At 38.9% G+C, this 21,421-nt stretch overlaps 2 protein-coding genes and 1 non-coding gene across 3 annotated transcripts; 1 reads left to right on the top strand and 2 right to left on the bottom strand.

Moving 5' to 3' along the window:
* Positions 1-2,563: 2,563 nt before the first annotated feature.
* On the bottom strand, positions 2,564-3,298 carry LOC149016712 (calmodulin-like protein 30). The gene has a single exon (XM_089157052.1). The coding sequence runs from the start codon at positions 3,232-3,234 to the stop codon at positions 2,671-2,673; it is 564 nt and encodes a 187-aa protein (XP_089013178.1). The 5' UTR covers positions 3,235-3,298; the 3' UTR covers positions 2,564-2,670.
* Positions 3,299-14,204: 10,906 nt separating this feature from the next.
* On the top strand, positions 14,205-18,107 carry LOC149016713 (UDP-glucuronate:xylan alpha-glucuronosyltransferase 2-like). Its single transcript, XM_089154797.1, has 3 exons — positions 14,205-14,553; positions 14,731-15,394; positions 16,579-18,107. The coding sequence occupies exons 1-3, from the start codon at positions 14,380-14,382 to the stop codon at positions 17,541-17,543; spliced, it is 1,803 nt and encodes a 600-aa protein (XP_089010923.1). The 5' UTR covers positions 14,205-14,379; the 3' UTR covers positions 17,544-18,107.
* Positions 16,470-16,542, bottom strand: TRNAR-CCU (transfer RNA arginine (anticodon CCU)). The gene has a single exon. It is a non-coding gene; the product is annotated as a tRNA-Arg (tRNA).
* Positions 18,108-21,421: the final 3,314 nt, after the last annotated feature.

Below are 21,421 nucleotides of genomic sequence, written 5' to 3' on the forward strand. Positions count from 1 at the left end.
GATTCATATATTATTGATGCATACCCATTAAGTAGATCAGCTTATTAGTTGTAAAAGATAGTTGTCCAAGTGAATAGATGATTCCAATGTTTTTATAGAATTGTTTTCAGTTTCATATTTTGATGTCTTTGATATAATTATAATTTCAGTTTTTATATTTCGAACTTTTCAGATTGAAGAGTGCATACATTATTTGTGACTTCAGCATTGTTAACTCTGTGGAGGCACTGCAGTTGGTGTCATTGGATAGGGCAAAGGTAGTCTCATATATCAAGTTTGACCGATCATGGAGAGAGGTGTTGATATCTGTGATATTAGGGAGGATATTCTTGAGACAATAATTGTAGCTACCCAAGCACCAAGTTGACTTCTCAGTTTGGAACAGTTTGCATATGGTAGCAGTTTTTTTTTTTTTTTTTTTTTTTTTAAATGTATGATGTGGGGAGATTTTTTTCTTTCTCTCTCTTTCATATGGATTTTAGCTGCTTTATGGATGATATTAATAGCTTGGAATAGTTTCATGTTATGGATGTAAAACAATTGTGGGGTGAAGTTTTAAGAATTTGTATTTATTTATTTTTATAATTATTTTATTAAAAAAAAAGTGTTCATTTTATACATACCATACAAGATTCTATGTCCATTTTGCCAGAGAAATATGCCCAATCATATAAGATTTTAATACTTATTCTATGCCGAACTGGGGAAACTGGTATAAAAGTATAAAAAGTTCATTCTGTGTTGAATTGGGAAAATTGGCATAGAATCATTGTTATACAACCCTTAAGTCTGGTCTCATGCATCATGGTAAGATATTGAGGTCCACCCACAAAACTTCTAAACAAACTAATATTAGGATATGCACTAGTATTACTAGAAATGGAAGACCGAGCCACTATTGGTGTTGCCATTGGTTCTACATTTGCAAAATGAGCTCGATGTAATAGATTGCCAGCATATTTCTCTTGTGATAAAAACAACCCATCAGATGTAGTATACACTTGCATTCCAAGAAAATAATGAAGAATTCCCAAATCTTTAATTGCAAATGGATCTCTATAATAAAACCAGAATCATTTCATATTAGAACTATATTGTCCATATATAAAAGCAGCAGCAGAATCTTCCCATTTGCATGGTATATGAACAAAGATGTATAAAAAACACAACATACAAACCCAAAGTCTAAGAGAAAGCTGCTGAATCTATCAAACCATGCCCCTGGGGCTTGGCGAAGTCCATACAACCATCTATGGAGCTCACAAACAACGTTAGGGCAAGACTTATCAACAAAACCTGCGGGCTGGGTAATGTAGACCAGTGTAGTCAGTGTAAATAAGCGTTTTTGACTTCCAATTGTTGAAACGTCCATTTTCAACATAGTTGCAATACTCAATACAAGACAAATTGATTCATGTTTCAAAGAAATCAATACCTTCTTGTTGTCTGAACAGCGTGCCACTAATCGGGCCTTAAACTGCTCCAAAGACCCATCATCCTTTAACTTGGCTTTGAAAACCCACTTCCAACTGACCATATTCATATCATTAGAGCACTGAACTAAAGACCAAGCAGTCTTATTCTGTTCTAAGGCAACCATCTCTTCCTTCATGGCAGCAAACCACCCAGGGTTAGCCAATGCTTCCTTTAACATTGCGAGGCTCACATTGAATAGAGGAAACCGCCAAAAGATACTTAGGATTAGGTTTTGCAATAGCAGCCTTAGCCCTGGTGAGCAAAGGATGAGAAGAAGATCCCTCTGGAATAGTACTAGACACAACGGAAGAACTACCCAGATTCAAATTAGTAGAAGGCTTATGTCAAAAACAGTAGAAATAACTTGGCCCATTTGAGAAGAATTAGAAACTAAAGAGTAATGTAAACCAGGCCCACTTTAATCTGATGGAAATATGGGCTGAAAAGCTACAACAAATGGAACCAAACCCAAAGAATCTGAACCAGGCCCAACTGGAGGTAATGACCCAGTCTAAGTTAAGGAAGTGGGTTCACCAATAATGGGCTGAGACGTAACATAAATTGGAGGAGTAGAATCGGACTCACTAATAATGGGCTGCACTGTATTTTTATTTTGGCCCAAATCTTTAATCACCAAAGGATTGCCGAGAGGTTCAACAGTTGTAGAAACAATTGGTGCCAGAGAAGACAACATAACACTGTGTCACTCGAATCAAACCAAGCTTTTGAAGAATCCATCACAGAGACTTTCCTGTTATCAAATGCATCAGAATCCTCTACAGTTTCTTTATACGATACCAATCCATCAAAATTACTAACATTCAAACATGAAGCATCAGAAACAAAACCAACCACATGCAGAAGACTTAAATGGAAATTGCTGCTCATCAAACACCACACTGCGGGAAATATACACACGCCCAGATCAGGAAGGAACCCCATGAGTTGGGTCATGTTTTTAAACTAGAACTTGAGGAGAATTGAAGGATGAGAACCTCTAATGATGATGATGATGATGATGATGATAATAATAATAATAATAATAATAATAATAATAATAATTACAATAATAATAAAAAGATCCCAACTCGTTCGTGGATGGTTGCATTGTAGGTTTTGTTAGAAACCCATCTACAAAGACTACAACGGAAGGGGAGGAAGGGAAGGAGGGGAAGAAGCCAGCAAATGTTCATTTCAAGCAGGGGTGAGGGAGTTGGTCATCATTTTAACGAATTCATCCATGTCAATAAAGCCATCTCCATTGGAGTCAACTGCTCTCACCATCTTTATGCAGTCCTTATGGCTACAGCTTTCCCCTAACCTTCGAAGCATCTCATGCAATTCCTCTGCACTTATCTTCCCATTCCCGTCCAGATCAAACATATGAAACGCATTGCGAATGTCCATCGTCCGCACCCCACCTCCCCTGAGCTGAACGTCCATGAATTCTTTGAAATCTATGAATCCATTCCCATCCGAATCAGCTACCTGAAATATCTTCTCCACTTCACCCTCCAGTGCCCTAGCAGGCTTCCCCAGTGCCTTCAAAATTGAGCAATATTCCTCCCAAGAGATCTTCCCATCCTTATTAGAATCAAATTTATTGAAAACTCGCTTCATCTCATCAACATTCGGCTCGAAACCACCTGCCTGCAGGCCAGAGTTCTGCCTGTTCTTCGAGGACCCCAATCGCGTAGGCCGTTGCTGCAACCTCTTTGAAAGGCCATATTGGAAATCAAGGAAGCTTATTCTTGACATACTACTAGTGGAGCAGGCCTCTTAAAGGTGATAGCTAGCTATCGATCGAGGGAGTCAAAACTGATCAAGACAACCATGATTTAGCGGACATGAACGTTCGATCGATCTCTTTAAATAAGTGCATGCTGGCCGGATATCTTCTTATCCAATTAAATACAATACGGACCAAAAATGGGCCTAGAGAATCTGTACTGCTGAAGAAAGGAAGACGATGCGATCCACTTTGCCACGACTAGCTAGCTAGCTAGGTAAGAAATTAAAGGCTCCAAAGCCACCACCCCAATTGAAGAAAGGAAAAAGGAGAGGAGAACAAAGTAGTTTCGACAAGTAAAGGATAGAATATAGTCTGGTAAAGTAGTTCTGTGCTGAAAGGTACGTGTGGGGATAGTATTTCTTAATTACATGGTGGTCTACTTGAAGAGCCCTACGTGATTCAAGATTCCTTTTAACTAGTGTTCTAGTTTAGCATGATTTCCTTTAATTAGTAGTGTTTTAGTTTAATGTTGTTTCCTTCTTCTATTTATTGTTCTCGTCCTTGGGATTGAGATATATATATATAGGTTTATGCATTGCATATGTTCTTGATTATAATAATGAAAAATCATCGAGTTCATTGAACTCAGCTATGTCTTCTCAATTTATCATAGTCTCATGTAATTTGAAATCTCCATTCACTACTGCCCCATCATTAGTTTAAGGTGGCGGCCATATTATTGCTAGAAAATCAATTTAACATTTCATAGCAAATCTCTTGGAATTTCTCTTAATTGGTTAACATGAGCGTCTTTGATCGCTTATTGAAGACAAGTTTTATGCTTCTATTTCCTTTTTCCATTGAAGGCTTTTGTTCAATTGCATGTGTCCTCGTTGTTAATGCCATATCCTATTAATCTATGTCTCTTGAAGGTTATCATTCTCTGCGATAGGTTACTATCTCTGGTTGATTCTGGTATTCTAATATTTCTACGTTTTTTAGCTTAAAAAAAATTAAATTAAAAAGAGCAGCCACCACTTTTAAGAGGTCAATACGTGGAATAATCCATATATTTTTATCCTCTTTTATTCATTCTGATGGCCTTTTTTTTTTAATGAGAAGGGAACTGCCTTTAGTTTATCAATCTCGAATGTCCAGGCGATCTCTCTTTTTGGTATGTTCTTCAATAACAAAATTAACGCTACATAACTTTTCAATCAGATTATCTTCCTACAGACGATAAGATTCTGTAGTTTGTTAATTCTTCTTTACTTGTGATCTGCTTTGATCCTCTTGTCGATCGATTTGTTGGTGTTCACTGCGTATAAGTTTAATCAGTTTCTATTCCGGGTGAGTTTAAGCTCCCATTTTCTTTCACTATCTTCAAAGTTTCCTCAAATTTAGCCCAAGTTGCAGAGCTGCTGATTCTCAAGTTTCATCCTCTGCGAAATCCAGACCCTTCGTTGTCTTTGTGTAATCACAAATGTTCAATCAAACCTGCTATCATGCCTAAATTCCGCTTTCCATTGGCAAAGAGCAACATGTAAAGGAAGATAATGTTATATGGTTTGTCATTTTCTTTAGGCCCTGGCCTTTAGCTCCAATGCAGTGAGGGAATTCATGTGTGCGCAAGGGTATATGCCTCTTTGGTGCATTTTCTTTGGGCCTATTTGTCTTTCACAATGCCCTATAAGGTAATTGTAAAATGTCTAACTAACGCATTAAAACCTCTTTTTTATTAGCCAGACTAAAGAGTGGATTTGTCCCTCATAGGTCTATTTTAGATAACATTTACCTTATTCATGAATATCTTTATTTCATGAAGGGATTTGCATATAAAAAGAGGTATATAGCTCTGAAATTGGACATGTGCAAAGCCCATGATAAGCTTAAATGATGTTTTACTGAAGCAACATTCCGACATCTAGGCTTTGTAGACAAATGGATGACTAATTGGATAATGCAATGTGTCACTACTGTTAAGTATTGTGTAAAGATTAATGGCCAATTCATTAAGAGAATAAGACCTCAGGGGGACTCAGATAGGTTGCCCTTGAAGCCCATATATTTATATTCTTTGTCAAGAGACATTATCTCAAAGACTTACTTCCAATGTGGGTATTCCTAGGTTATTAGAGACTGGATTTCATGTAGAGGGCAGGAACTTAATCGTCTAGATGACTATATGCTCTTTACACCAACCCAACTTTATCGTGCATAGTACATAATTCAACTTTTCCAAGAGTATCAACAAGTTTCAGGTTAGTATATAAACTTTTCAAAGTCTTCCATTTTATTTAGTCATGGAATTGAACTCCCCTCAGCACTGGCTAAGTATAGCTTTTCTTTTGGAGATCCAAGAAGTCTCCTCCCATGGAACATATTTGGGTCTCCCATCCACTTTTGGAAGGTATAAAACACAGTTTTTTTGTTATATTTCTGAAAGACTTCATTCCAAATTAGCTGGATGGAACGATAAACTCTTATCCTAAGCAGAAAATTAGGAAGTACTGATAAAGGCAATAGAACAAGGTCTTCCATCATATGTCATGTCAGACTTCCTACTACCCAAGGAACTCTTGAACAAATTGATCAAGCAAATTAGAGATTTCTAGTGGAAGGGTAGTTCGGAAAATGGGATTAACTGGGTTAAATGGGATATTGTGTGCATGGGGAAGAAGGATGAGGGCATAGAGATCAGTTTGTTTCAATAAGGCTTTGCTAGCTAAACAAAATTGGAGGCTTCTTACTAATCCTAATGAGTGTGAAATATTTGCAACATGTTTCTTTTCTATAAGCTAGCTCAAGCTCCAAGGAGATCTTCTTGGGGCTGGACAAGTCTACTTGTTGGGAGAGATGGAATAGAAAGGAGTGGAATGTGGCTCTGCTTGTATCTTTAGTTACAATTAATGAAGTTCATGCAAAACTTCCTATCCTGATTCTTTCTCAACGGTATGAGGATCAATGGATATGGTCACATGTAAGGAATGGTAAGTGCAGTTAAATCTGCATATTACACAATACTAACCACCTCTTTTATGCAGGGCAATATGGGCCCTTCCTGTGTAGTCCACCACTAGTTTGGCTTCTCGATAAGTGAATGGAGGAAAAGGAATCTTCTAATCTTCTGATGCCAAATATAATATGGTAGAGCTTCCATGGGATGCTTGAAGTACCCGTGAGCACAATTACCAATCCATGATTGTCAACTTTTGATCAGTTGTATTTGTGGGATATGAAAGCTTTTGCTCCACTGTAAAGCATTTTTAATTGCCAATGCCTCTGAAGTTATGGAGTCTTGATGTCCACATCCTTGACCAAACGCAAAGAGAAAGTGACCTTGTGAACCTCTGGCTACCCACCATACCCAGATAATTTCCTTTCTATAAATGTAGATCCATCTACGTTCAGTTTAATGTAAAGATGTGATGGTGGCTGCCAACTTATAAAATGGGTGATGTATTCGCTTGATTTGGCTCCCGGTGAGTCATCATTCAGCAGATTCATCCATTCTCGTCGAATGAGTAAGGCCGCTTGATGTATAGATGGAGGTTGACCAAATTCAAAAATGGATGTATACAATTTCCAGATTTCCAAAAGGCGAGCAAAGTTTGAAGGCTGTTGTTTTTCAAAGTCTCTGTATGACGATACTATTGGACGAGAGCTTGTAGTTGTTCATCGAAAGGAGTTTGCACATTGAGTGAAGGCATTGCTCACTGGGACCAGACTGTATCTCTATAAAGGCAGAAGACAAATATATGCTTAACTGACACATCATTAGATTCACAAAGCAAACAATCCCTAGAAACCGAACATCCTCGAGAAATTAAGAGATTAGCAGAAGGAAGCTTTTGGTGCATTGCCTTCCAGGTCATATGAAAGACTCTTGGTTGTAATGGTAGTTGCCAAAGATGGTCCCAATTGTTAATTTGAAGAAATATCATGCTGCATTTGTGTTAGAGACATCTGCAATTTGGAGACTGATTTAATAGTAAATAGTCCTGAAGAAGTATATTTCCAAACAATTCTACCCTCAACTGCAAAAGAAGGTAGTGGAATGTGCATAATGAGCTTAATTAGAAATATCTGGTGGCCACCACTGTTGGGTGAGGTCTCTATTCCATGTTAGAGATGACTAATTGATGAAAGCTGATACAATTGAAGGAGCTATAGAGGCAAATGGATAGTATCCTTTATCCAATGACGTATTGGGAATCTAAGGATCTTTTCAAGGACTGATGGAAGTCCCATTACCAACTTGTTTAAACATCCCCAGATGAATAAGATGTTTTGCTTGCATTAGAGATTTCCATCACCAAGATGCATTGGGTGGAGAAGTAGCATCCAAGAAGGTGGTATGTTTGAAGTATTTTTCCTTCATGAGTCTTCCCTAGAGGGAAGAAGGAGGGAGTCAAAAGTTCCCATGCCTTTTAAGACAGAAGTACGCAGTTTAAAGAGTGAAGGTTCTTAATATAAAGAACCCTCTCCTCCTTGATTTGCAAATTAGAGACCAATCAACAGTATGAATCTGCTATTTAGAACCCAAGGCCCACAAGAACTGTCTTGAGGTTTTCTCTAATTCATGCAAAATTGATGTGGGTAGCATGAAACATGACGTAAAATAAGATGGTAGTGCTATAAAAGTAGATTGCGTTAACATTGTCTAACCTACCTGGGTTAACAATTGAGATCTCCATCCTTGTAATCTTGAATTAACCCATTGGAGAAGTGAATGCAATGCTTTTTCTTTAGCTTTCCCTAGATTAAAGGAATTCCTAGGTAGATATCCATTTCTGATGTGGGTGTGTTGTGGAACAATCCACTTCCTCCTCTCTGAGGATTGAGTTTACTTTGATTATTTTGCACTTTTATTTTCTCTTTTATCATTTTTAGGGATGTTGTTTCTCCTTTTCTCTTTTATGACTTTTGCCCACCCCCACCCCCACCCCACCCTACCCCTCAAACACAATCACAACACAAACACATACCTAATTGGAAGCACAGAGATCCTTTGCGTCCACCTTTTTGTGCATCCAATCCATCCAACCACTGAATGGATGGCATCTAGATGCACAAAGAGTTGAACCATCAGATCTATAACATGCTTTAAATTCCCAAAGGTTTAACTTTTTTGTGCATCCATATATCATCCATTAAGACGCACAAAGAGCTAGATGCAGAAGATTTAGATCTCACTTGGAAAGTACAAAAAAGCATTATTGCTTCCTGTTCACTCCACTTTCCTTTCCTTTATATAGTCTCCTAACTTTTTCCCTTTTACAAGAGAAAAACCTCTCCAAACTATGGCATTTTTATCTTATGCAAGTTGATTTAGTTGTACCTCAATCTTCATGAAAATCTTATATGCTTCATTTTTAACAATCCCCATAATCCTAACCTGAAACCCGAATTGTGATCCGAGTATCTGAGCCTTATCTAGTCTGAATAAGTTGTGGGCCATCCGAATTGAAGCCCATGTTTTGGTTCTATAACTGATGAATCCATATGAAGAATGTGAAGTACTTGTCTTAATTGGAACCGGAAGAAGATCCAGTCAGAACGCAAATGGTTTGGGCAAGTGAATATCCAATGCGAGGAAGTCAAGTTTGGGTGTTGTCAAAGGGCAAGGTAAGAGCCTTCTACATGTTGTTTAAGCTTGCAACAATTTTATTGCTCTAGTATTGAAAAGTACTGGGGGGCAATTGCTAAAGGCGATTTATTGGTCAAGCAACTACCACCTCTAACGGTTGATTGGAAATTTTGGCCAAAAATATCTGTTTTGCCATCCGACTCACTATTTAAGGTCCCTAAAACCTAATTTCACATTATTTTAATGTTCTAGACTATTGGGGACAACTGCAACATCATAAGGCACATTGAGGAGAAGAGGACCTCAATTTATAGGGAGTTTTGCAAAGACTATGTTGACCGTTTAACTCTAGAGAAGGTTAATTAGTTAAACTATTCTCTTATTCTATTAATTCTTCACTTTAGAGAGTTTTTTTTTCTTTCTTTTGAATCTTTGCTGGAAGATGATTGGGAATGACTAATATTTATTCTTTCGCTACCAATCATCGCTGAGAGAATAAATCTCAATTCATATCGTATGACCTTGCATTGGGTTTAGAGTCCTCGACATGCACCAGTACTCAGACCAATGGTTGTGGTGAGAGAGTGTGCACCTAAACCCCATCCATATTTGATGATGTCGACCAAACCCCTTACCCGAAATTCCAAAAGATGACTTGGGTGTCTTGAGGAATCAGGGTGATGAGACCTACCCAGAGGAGGGCTGGTATATATCTTAAAGCATCTCTGCCTAGATAGAGAGCAACATATTTAGACAACTTAGATGCATACTAGGCATATCATTTCATCACTCGTTATATTATTATCATGTGATCTTGGTATGTAGTGATTGTTGCCTTACTGAGTTCGTTAGAATTCATTTCTTGTGATTTCTCAGATGGTTATGCAGGAACAGAAGAAGCCTCATATCTATAGGAGAACCCCGCCAAAGAGATAATGGATACGCTAGTGAGAACTGGTTATGATGAGCACAAAGAGTCCTGTGGATGCATGGAATACTCTTACCGCACTTATTGATGGGAATATAGCTCTAGTTGTCCACCATTGGGATAGAGGGATGAAAGAGGGTCTCATGACCCCATTCTTAGATCAACTAGAGGAGAAAACTGATAAAATTCTTAAAGGGGATCGTAAACCATAATGAGATATTACCTTTTGATTTTGCTTCCACTTAAACATTCTTTGTATTTGTTTTGCTTGCTATCCATTATTTTGGAATTTTTGAAACCTTTATTCCTTTATTAATTATTGAACTGTATTTTTTCGTTCATGATTATGGATTGTGTGCCTTATTTAATACTGATAGTGTAACTGAGATCTTGTGGTTGTAGATCACACCCACGGGTAGACCTGTAAATGGATAGCCGAAATCCGCCTCCGAATTCGCATTCGTATTCGTTTAAGGGTATCCGTATCCGAAAATTTTCTTACCGGAAAATATCCGTATCCGTCCGCTAAGCAACCGGATTCGGATTCGGATAATTGCTTATCGGATCGGATAATATCCGGATAATTTTTTATCCGGATAGAGTAAAGTATTTAACATTTTTTCTTTAAAAATAGATGATAATCGGATTCGGATACCGGTAATCGGATTCGGATAGCGGTATTCGGTAATCAAAAATTAGAAATCTATAATAAAAAATGTAAAAAACTGACAATTATCAATCAATAATCGGATATTTTATCGGATCGGATTATTATCGGATATCCGATAAAGTTTCGGATTCGGATTCGGATGCTGTCTCTAAATTTTTGCCGGATTCGGATTCAGATAGCGGATTTGCTAATCGGATTCGGATTCGGATACTGGTGTATCCGAGCCGAATCCGGTCCGTTTACAGGCCTACCCACGGGTAGTCAGGGTGGATCCGATACTATATGGTGGAGTGCAACATCATTGACCCAGAAAGCTTCCCTTCCGGAATTGCTTTCTATTTCTTAGATCTTAAGCAATACATTGTGCAAAAGACTATGACCATTGTGACCTTAACCTACAATATGCTTAAATGGGATTAAGACAAAAAATTAAAATTTTCTTTGGAATTAAAACTATTTCCAGGAAGGATGTCTATCTTGTCTCTGGACTCTCCATTAGAGAATACTTATAAGATTGACAGAAAACCAGCAGACATATTGACAAGATAGAAAAAAATTTTATATGCCAGTTCAACTAATTAATCACTCCTTTCAACGCATCTTCTGTGTAACCATCCTATGTAAATAGCTCCCTTAAACTATCAGGCTTCAAAAGAGAGATGTACGTGTGAAGGGCTAATTACTAGACAGCAAGTTATTTGGATCGATCAAGGGTCACTTGGTTCACCTGGCTAATACTGATATTGAACCAGAACCCTCTCGTTTGTATTAAGTCGGGTGTATATGTTGTTCTTTTGGGTTCATTTTTGCATGCTAGTTAGGATTCCTTGTCTCTATGCTAGGGTTTTTTCTTTTGGTCTTCTTCCTCCCTTTATTGTGATTTGATTCCTTGACTGGTTTTTGTAATCTTGCGATTCCAGAGTGGTTTTTAGGGTCTCGTGTGAGATTCATGGCTTGCACACTTTTGCTTTTTATGTATGTGGGCCTGATTTTGTGTGACAGTGGGAGATGTCAAGGGGTGGCAGCCCTTGCGGGGAATGGAGGCCGAGTTTAAGAGGCGGGGGCAAGCTTTGTGCCGAAAATATTGGTGCAATTTGCATTCAGATCCTTTATTTGATAGCTCAGATTACCCAGTGATATGTATGGTGTTGATTATAACTCAATTTACGGTTTTGATCTGTAATTGATTTTTCAAGCTAGTTGAAATTAGTGGATTATCCGCGGACAGCTGTGGGTTTTCTTCCCCTTAGGATTTCCCATGAAAAATCTTGCATTTCTCGATGTCCCATGAATTTTTATTTTCATTTTTTCCTTTTTTCTTGCATTGTGTGATTGTTCCTAGGATTCAATTCTAACATTATTCTCCTTTTGTAAGATTGCAAGGCTTCTAAAGTGCATTTGGGTTCGAATCTGAGCCTAGAAACGTAGGTCTTCCTATTTAAGACCCGACTCCATCACCAAATCTTTCTTGTATTCTTCTTTTTGGTTCTGAACTTCTTCAACTGGCTATGATTAATCTAGAATCGTTGATTGTCTGGTCCAACGATATAGATGTTTAACCGTCTCAAAATTAGGAAAGTCAATAGATGAGTGGTGCTGTTAGTTGGAAAAGATGCAGCATTTACAAAATGTGAGAAATGGCTATCTCCGTTTCTAATGCAGCCCAGAAAGACTGGTCTGGCCAAGAGTAAACACAATCGTACGTTGGAACTAGAATTTGGATACAGCACCAAAATTAAGTTGTTATCATTTGGTAGTTAAGAGCTAACAGGATACTGATCAAGCTAGCTCTCTCTTCACATGGGTTCTTAGAATTGAATATGTAATTAATATTTCCTGCAACCTTCAATGATCCACCAACTCAATAAACCTTTCCCTTAAAACAATATATCTAAAAGAGCTGCTCACCCTTGGACCATACATAAGATGCTTAGCTATTCCCCTCAAAGAAATATATATTAAAAAAAATATTGTGAAGCCATACATGTAGGATAGATGAAAGTTGGGCAGTCACCTCCTCATCTAACAAGTGACTAGAATAGGGTTTCGAGTCCTTATCCTTTTTGTATCATCACAGTGTTCAGTAGGTAACCATGTCATTGCTCACTTATTTCCATTATTTGCATTCTTGTGCATTAATGTTTTTTTTTTCTAGTTAAACATGATAATCTTTCTTCTCTAGGTTATGATATGTGCATGTGATATGTTAGAATCTCCAATATTATTGTCTCCATGCACATCTACTACGTGTATTATGTTGATAATGACTTGCTAACACTCTCACTATAATATGGAATCTTCATATATATACAAAACAAAAATCAAGGTAGGACATAGGAGTAGGTGACTGGGAATTCTATATATTTAATTTTCATGAGAGGACCTTTCGCAGTTTCCTGAAGATTTATAATAGGTGTAACCACCGCAGATGTTTTAATAACTTCAAACGACGAACCATATCGATCCCAGCCTGGTTAATTTGTCTGAGCATCATTGCTGATTAATTGGTTGGCCATCAGCTAGCTGTGTTCCTAAGGCCGCCAGTCCAAAGGACACTCCTATACATTCTCAGTCTTACCTAATAATGAATCAGAATCCATCTAGCTAGCTAGCTACATCTTTCATCCACGAATTTGAATCGTTTATAATGTATTAGTTTACATGGTGATTCTTTTCCTAAACGTTTATAATGTACGTATGTCTTTAATTGTGGTGATTCTTTTCCTGTAAGTTAATAAATAATCAACCAGTTCTCGTGTATAGCTTATCATAAGATTTGATTTTCCTTTAGCTTTGGTCTTAATTAAAAAATGTCTTTGTCCCTAACTTGTATGGAAGAATTATGGTAGTTAAACAAATTGCTTAATATTAATGCTAATTAGGTAGCCAGCCATCTTGAACCTTGTGAATTGTAGCCAATTAATTTGTTAATCAGACAGTCTTGTATGACTATCTGATCATTTGTGGGTCACGGCCATCATGGAAGATCAGATGAACTCGATCATTAGTGATTGAAAATTGCGACGGGCAGGGTTTTATTAATATTCAGCTAGTACGCTAGCTCCAAATCAGGTTGGTGAGGTGTGAAATCATACCCAAAATGTCATCCAAAGGCATATATATATATTAGAGAAGCTCGAGTAAACAAATATGGGAATCAGAAAGCAATGAAGGTTCGATCGCATGCAATGTTGAGTTTTTTATGTTATTACGAACGAAAGCTAGCTCACGGTCTTTATGTGGGGAAGTGGACGCCTCAACTAACAAGTAGGTAAGGTAGTTGGTAATGCCTTCTGCCTTGCGGAGAAGGGTCTGCCGGGTGCCCATTTTCTCTGATGGGGTCAGTTCAAAAAAATTAACCACCCTGGCGGCCTGAGCCGCCTGGCCCCTGCAACATAAATTTACCCTTCAGGACCTTTAACCTGTTTTCTGGTTAATTGTTTCTACTAACTACTCAAGAAAAAAGCTTTTCCAAATGAATAAAGATTAGGGTTCCGTAGGATGGTTTTTACAAATAGTAATTAGTGGTTGGGTTGGGTTATGATTATCCCTAACAAGTCGTGAGTTGGCATTTCTTATACCCACCATCGTCCACCATGACATGCATGACTAAGTTTAGGCATAATAGGTGACTAGCTTGCAACATATCTACCTACCCTTTTGTGACAAGGGAACGAAGGAAGGAGACCCATGGAATATTTCTCTTACTGGCCACTGGCCAGTGGCATGGGTTAGTCATATTTTTAGGTTTTGCTCCAAGGTACTATCCTGTCCCCCACCCAAAAAAATAGTACAGTAACCAAAAATTCCCCCCAAAAGTACAGTTAAAGAAGTCAAATATCATTTTTGGAAAGCCAAGGACAACCGTAGCTGGATATATATATATAGAGGACCTGTGAGTGAATGTGATCATAGACGACACATGCTCTACTCAGACCGCAAAAGGCATTGAAGCAGAGTATTAATTTGGTGCACAGTCGATCATGATGATGAAGGGGACCTTTAATCCTTCCAAAGCTCTGGTTATAAGGATCAACCTCGTTTTCGTCGCATTCTTCTTTTTCATCTATGTCGTCCTTCTCCTTAGACCATCTACTCCAGGCGACCACCTCGACTATCCGGCAACCAGTTGCGAGCACCACCGCCATCACCCCAAGGTAATTAATGTCAGCTGGTTAATTATGTGTGTATTATCGATCACATCCAGGCCTGATCGAGCTTGTAATACTAGTTAATCATTAATGAAAACAAAATTAAGTTGCCTTCGATCTTTATTCTGAGCTAGAAGCCTAGAATACATTACATTAAATATAATTAAATTTGCCCGCCCGCAGGTTGAAGCCGGTGTATTGAAGATTAAGGTTGCCGCTCTGGAAGGGAAAAAAGTGGTAGAAAATAGCAAAAAGAAGCTGATGATGGTGACCAGGGAGAAGCCAAGATTCCTGAGTGAAATGGGGCTGGGAACAGGGAGTTCATCCATGAAGATTGGAATGGTGAACATGGATGCAGGCGAGATGAGTGACTGGGAAAGCCATGGGAAACTCATAAAAGTGGAATTCGAACGCGTCTCTAAGTATCTAGAGTGGAAACATTTGTTCCCAGAGTGGATTGACGAGGAGGAAAAGAGCCAGCGGACATCATGCCCGGAGATACCCATGCCAGATTTCATGGCGTACGATGAGATGGATATGGTGGTGGCCAAGTTACCCTGTGGGTATCCCAAAAAAGGATGGAACAGAGATGTGTTCAGGCTTCAGGTTCATCTTATTGCAGCAAATTTGGCCGTAAAGAGAGGGAAGAGATATGGTGGGACGACGACGAGAACAAAGATGGTATTTTTGAGTGCATGCAGGCCTATGATGGAGATGTTTCGATGTGATAACATGGTGAGAAACGAGGGAGAGTGGTGGTGGTATGAGCCCGAGATGGATAGACTGGAACACAAGATGTCACTGCCTATTGGATCTTGCAAATTGGCGTTGCCACTCTGGGAACAAGGTATGCTTCCACGAAAGGAGTTTTTTTTCCCCATTTTTCTGAATCTAGCCTTTGCATTGCACATATATGGCTCTCTTTGCTTAGTTCAATATTAGGAGTTAGAGAATTAATGGAGAATCATCCCTCCCAAAAGACCGTCTCAAGCTAACTTAACCGAGTTCCCTATTACGCAATAGAAGATTTCTGCTGAATTTTGTTTGCATACGTATGCCAATACCTAAACTATTATAATATTTTAAATCGTTTGCCTGCAAGTGAAGAGCACTATGCTTCCTTCACATCCATTCATCATAGCTCATCTCTCAACACTAACAAGAAAGGTAAGATATGAAACTCCTATTAAACATGCAATTGAGAGATTGGAGAAGATCAGAGTTCTCTATCCCAACTCACATATATTCTACCCACTACGGTCTCAAATGTGTTTACAGCAAACATTTCACCTTTTTGTATCACTTAATTGTAATTTTCATTTGCATATTCAGTTCTGAGACTTACTAATGATCTGGGAAACCTATCCACATTTTTTATTTAGTAAAACCACTACCCACATTTATATTGATTGATAGAAAATCGAGGGTTAAGCTATTTTTTTCTGTACTTTTATTGTTATTAAATTTTGTTGGGTGAGAAGAGGAGTTTTCTTAAGGGAGAATTAATGGGAGGAAAAGTCAGCTAATTAGTCTCTTCTTGATCCCTTTTCTCTATAAAATGTAATGCTTGGTCCTTTGTTTTGGTAGGTTTAGGTATAACCGGTCATGTTTACCAAAAAAAAAGGTATAACCGGTCACTTTCCTCTTGCACCAACCGACCTACCAAGGTCCCATACTTGAAAAATAATGTATAATTTATATTTTATAAAAATATAAATACAAAAATTGGGTCATACAGGAGGAAAACCAAAGTAAATTAATAGTAATTATTTTTTCTTCTAAATAATTAATGAGACATATCACACATCAGATAAAATAGTACATCTTCACGCTTAACTTTTTTTTCTTGTGAATACCTAATTCTCTTGTCGTAGAACAAAAAATAGCTATTTTACAACTTAGCTTTCAAAAACATTTATAAACGCGCCAGGTAGGGGTCGAACCTACGACTTTCTGCTTAGGAAACAGACGCTCTATCCACTGAGCTACAGGCGCTTCATGAATATCTGATGCAATAAATTTGTTTTGTAGGAAGAATCGACCGACAATCCACAGGCATCACTGAAGTCCATTCGAAGAAGACTGTGAGGATGGTAACAGGAAGAAGAAGAAGAGAAGCGTATGCTACAGTTCTTCACTCCTCTGAAGCTTACGTGTGTGGTGCCATAGCTCTTGCCCAAAGCATCCTGGCTACAGGAACCAACCGTGATCTTGTTCTCTTACTAGACAAATCCATCTCTCAACCCAAACGAGACGCACTTGCCGCTTCTGGCTGGAAGATTCGAATCATCACGCGCATTCGAAACCCTAGAGCGGAGAAGTATTCTTACAACGAATATAACTATAGTAAATTCAGGCTATGGCAGCTCACCGATTACGACAAGATCATCTTCGTCGACTCCGACATCGTCGTACTACGAAACATGGACATGTTATTCCAATTTCCAGAGATGTCGGCCACGGGAAACGATGGTTCCATTTTCAATTCAGGGATCATGGTCATCGAACCATCCAATTGCACCTTCAAAGCTATGATGGAATCGCAGAATGAGATCGTGTCTTACAACGGAGGGGACCAAGGCTTCCTCAACGAAGTGTTCGTGTGGTGGCACAGGTTGCCAAAGAGAGTAAACTTCTTGAAGAACTTCTGGGCAAATACGACGGCAGAGACGAGAGAGAAGAACCAGTTATTTGCTGCGGATCCACCGAAGCTGTATTCGATACATTTCTTAGGGTGTAAGCCTTGGCTATGTTACAGAGATTACGATTGCAATTGGAACGTGGGTTACCTACATGTGTTTGCCAGCGACGCCGCACATCGACGCTGGTGGAAGGTGCACGATTCCATGGATGAGAAATTGCACCAGTTTTGTAGGCTCACTCCTCAGAGGAAATCCCAGTTGGATTGGGAAAGAAAGGTGGCCCGAGAAAAGGGTTTCCAAGATGGTCATTGGAAGATCAACATTTCTGATCCCAGACAACACATGCTAGCTTGAATTCATGCAGCGTGCTTCATCCATAAATTAACTAATAACGAGCGTACCCTTCTCGGGCCTTCTCCAACACAGCGCATTTATATCGTTCCTCACACCACACGCGCGCGCTGGGAAATGAAGCTGCAACACAGACGTTCGTACGTAGCACTACTTCCATGGACATGTCTTGTGCATTTGTCGACAAAAAAACACTGACCCTTGTCCCCTCATTGGCTGTCTAACCTTGGTAACTCAAATAAATTGCAGGTGACCTTCTATAATAAATGGAAGAAAAAAAATTTGGAGGGGAGGAACTTAAGTCATATTTGTATTGAATCTAGATACCGAGGATCTGAAAAGAAACATTATGTGTCAAGCATTAATGCATTATTCTTACTTTCCTCGAGTATGTGCCACCAGATTTAAATCGGTGACCAATTTAATACGATGGAACAATCTTATCGTTGCTTCGCACAGGGATTGATGTCTAGAATCTAATTATCCAAATACTGAGAATTGTCCCTGCTGAATTTAATTTAATTAAATTTCTATTCACACAAAATTTTTTTTTATCTCTGCTCATACTTTCTTAAGCACGCTAACTAATATCAAACGGTAGGTTAAGCAAATCATCAATTAGGTGCACCAAGAGCCAACAACTATGCATGATGTTAAGGGAGAATCCTAATATTTCTTCTATGCCACTTGGCAATTTTTTATTGGACATTAATATTGTATTTTATTTATAAATAGCAGTAAAGTAAACTTCAGATTTAACGTTAGAATCTGAAGATCTATCACATGGTATCATTGAGTCGGTTTGGTCTACTTGGGTTCTTGTGACCAGTCTTTAGGTTTTCTTGGTTTTTAGGTTTGTTTTCTTCTTTTCTTGCTTTTCTTGGTTTCAAGGGTTTCTTGTTCTCTGCATTTCTTGTGGTAGCTTGTTGCAGTTTTTCATGGTGATGGATTCTCATTCCTCCAATGCTTCATCGTCTTCTCTCTCGTTGTCCGTTGTTCATCACTTCTTGCCTATCAAGTTATCTTCCTCCAATTACATTGTTTGGAGATCTCAATTTATTCCCCTTTTGCACAGTTCGGGTTTGATGAGTTTCATTGATGCATGGCTCCTCTGTTCCTCCACCAGAAATTAGTCCTGATTGTACTGATGCTTCCTCCTCTGTGAATCATGTGTTTTGTTACTTGGCATCAACAAGATCAGACATTGTTGAGTTGGATTCTTTCTTCTCGACCAGAGGATGTCCACACTCAAGTTGTAGGTCTTTCTTCAAGTTGTAGTTTCTTTTTCTTGAAACTACTTATGCATCTCATTCCCAAGCGCGCGTCATACAACTTCGTTTATCTCTTCATAATTTGAAGAATGGTTCTGATTCGATGGAGGTATATTTGCTTCGTCTAAATAGAATTTTGATGAATTGTCTCTTGTTGGTAAACCAATGCCTAAGTATGAAATGGTTTTGTTTACACTTGGAGGGCTTGGTTCTGAATATTCTTCATTTGTTACCTCTGTCACCACTTGCGAGTCTCCTGTTCATATGAGAGATCTTCATGGTCTTCTACTCAGTGAAGAGATTAGAAATTCTTCTGTCTTACAAGAATTAGCAAATGTTAAGGCAAATGTTATTGTCCATGATCCTGGATTTACCACTGCAGTTGCCTCTTCATGTCATTCTCCTTATGTTAGGCCATCCTCTAGTGGTTCGGTATCTTCGATTCCTCTTCGTGGTAATGGTTCTTTTCAAGGTGGTCATTCAGGTGGTTTTAGATGAGGCCACTCTTGTGCTTTTCACGGTGTTGGACATTATCAAAACAATAATTGTGGATCCAATTTGAAAGATATTTTGGGAGTATTTTGTCAGATTTGTTGATACGAAATCATGCTCGTCCTTCCCTATCACGTTCCTGCAAAACACGTGCTTGACCTTGTGTGGTCGAGGTACGTCTCCGACGAGCAAGCTCAGTACCAATGATATGATCTCAACTATTCAATAGAGAATTCAAGTAATTGATCACACAAAATATGAATACCTACCCCATTATGTTTACCCGAGGTGTTTATATAGTGTAAGATAGTAGAGTTAGATTCGGAATGTGACTCTAAGATGAGTTGTTCTAGGAAAGTAACTCTACAAAGAGTTCTTTACCTAACTTATCTTTCCATCAAGTTGATAGATGATAGGAGTCTTCCTTTGTTAGGTTCCCTAAGCATGTTAGGCGAATATGCTTGTCGTTATGGTCGGTCCTTCCATAGGCAGCCTGGTCGAACCAAACTATATATAATGACTGGTCGGACCGTTCAACAACCAGTTTAGACCAAAGTATGTGGGATGACCATTTTTATCATTAACAATCAAAATAATAATTGTGGATCCAATTTGAAAGATATTTTGGGAGTATTTGTCAGATTTGTGGCCATAGTGGTCATTTTGCTCAGAACTGTTTTTAGTGAGTTCCCCCTCCTTCTCCTATGCCTCGAGCTCATTACACCGTTTTTGCTCCTCATTCTCATGGTTGGTTTCCTAATACAAGGGCTATGCATCACATGACTCCTGACTTAGGTGCAATTCAATCTACTTCTGAACATGATGGCTCCTCTTCTGTTCATATTGGCAATGGAACAGGTTTGAGGATAAATCACTCTGGTTCTTCCACAATTCCATATTCTAGTGGTTCTTTGTTTCTTAACAAGATGTTTTATGTTCCTTCATTACATTACAATCTTTTGTTAGTTCGTCAATTTGCCAAAACGGGAACCGCAGGGCGACAAGAAAAGAAAACGACCCAAGACAAGAAAGACCAAAAAAACCAAAAACAAAAAAAGAAAAAACAACAAGCAAGAAAAAAGAGAAGCAAACCGGGGGACACCAAACACACCCACCCCCCAAAGAGAAACGAGAAGGAGACCCACAAGCCAGACGAAACCCCCGAACCCACACAGGGCAACAACGAGAAAAAAAGGGACCAGAACAACCCAAACCAGAGCCACAGAACAGCACCCAAGAACGCACACCCCGAAGAAACAAACGGAGGGCAACAAAAGAAAAAAAAAACACAAGGAAAAAAAAGAGAACGAGGGGAACAAGAGGCCCCAGAAAACAGCGAAACAAACGGGGCAACCAAAACAAAACCCAGGCACCCGCGGCCCCCCCCCACCCCCCGGCAAAGAAACGAGTGGCCAAGGAGGGACGGAACACAACAAGCCCAAGAACCCACCGGGATGGCCAAAGGCCAACAGCACGGACACCGCCACCGAGAAGGCGCCAAACGGTATCTTTTGGGTCCCTTTCCCGCAGAACGGGGGGTGGGGGGCGTCCGGGTGTATCGAGTATTATTGTGGAAATTAATCCAAAATTGATAAGGAGGGGCTTCTCTGGGTAAGTAACTGTTCGGAATAAGTTTACTTTGGCATCAAATTTGCTGAAGCTAATTTTGTTTTCTTTGAATTTCATGTTGATTGGTTCTACATTAAGGATCAATCCACAGGGAGTACCTGCACATAGGACCAGCTGAAGGTGGTCTCTATCATTTGAATTTCTCTTATGCAAATGCATGCACTACTCTCTCTGCTGTTCGGGAATCAACCTCTATTTTGCATGCTCGTTTTGGACACTGCTTCTGATTCTGTAGTTAAGCGAACTTTACAGCAAGTTAAGCTTCCTCTAGCTTCTAATTTGAGTTCATCTGTTAACACTACTATTTGTGATTCTTGTCAACTTGGTAAAGCTTATCAACTACCTTTTTTTGTTTCCTTTTCTACTACATCTACTCCTTTATAATTAGTTCATTTGGACTTGTGGGGGCCTTCACCAATTTTATCTGTTACTGGACATAGATATTATGTACTTTTCATTGATGACTTTACACGATACACATGGATTTCT

This window comes from Hakea prostrata, chromosome 5, assembly GCF_041222555.1.
Source record: "Hakea prostrata isolate BN-2017 chromosome 5, UWA_Hpros_2, whole genome shotgun sequence".
Taxonomy (NCBI): domain Eukaryota; kingdom Viridiplantae; phylum Streptophyta; class Magnoliopsida; order Proteales; family Proteaceae; genus Hakea; species Hakea prostrata.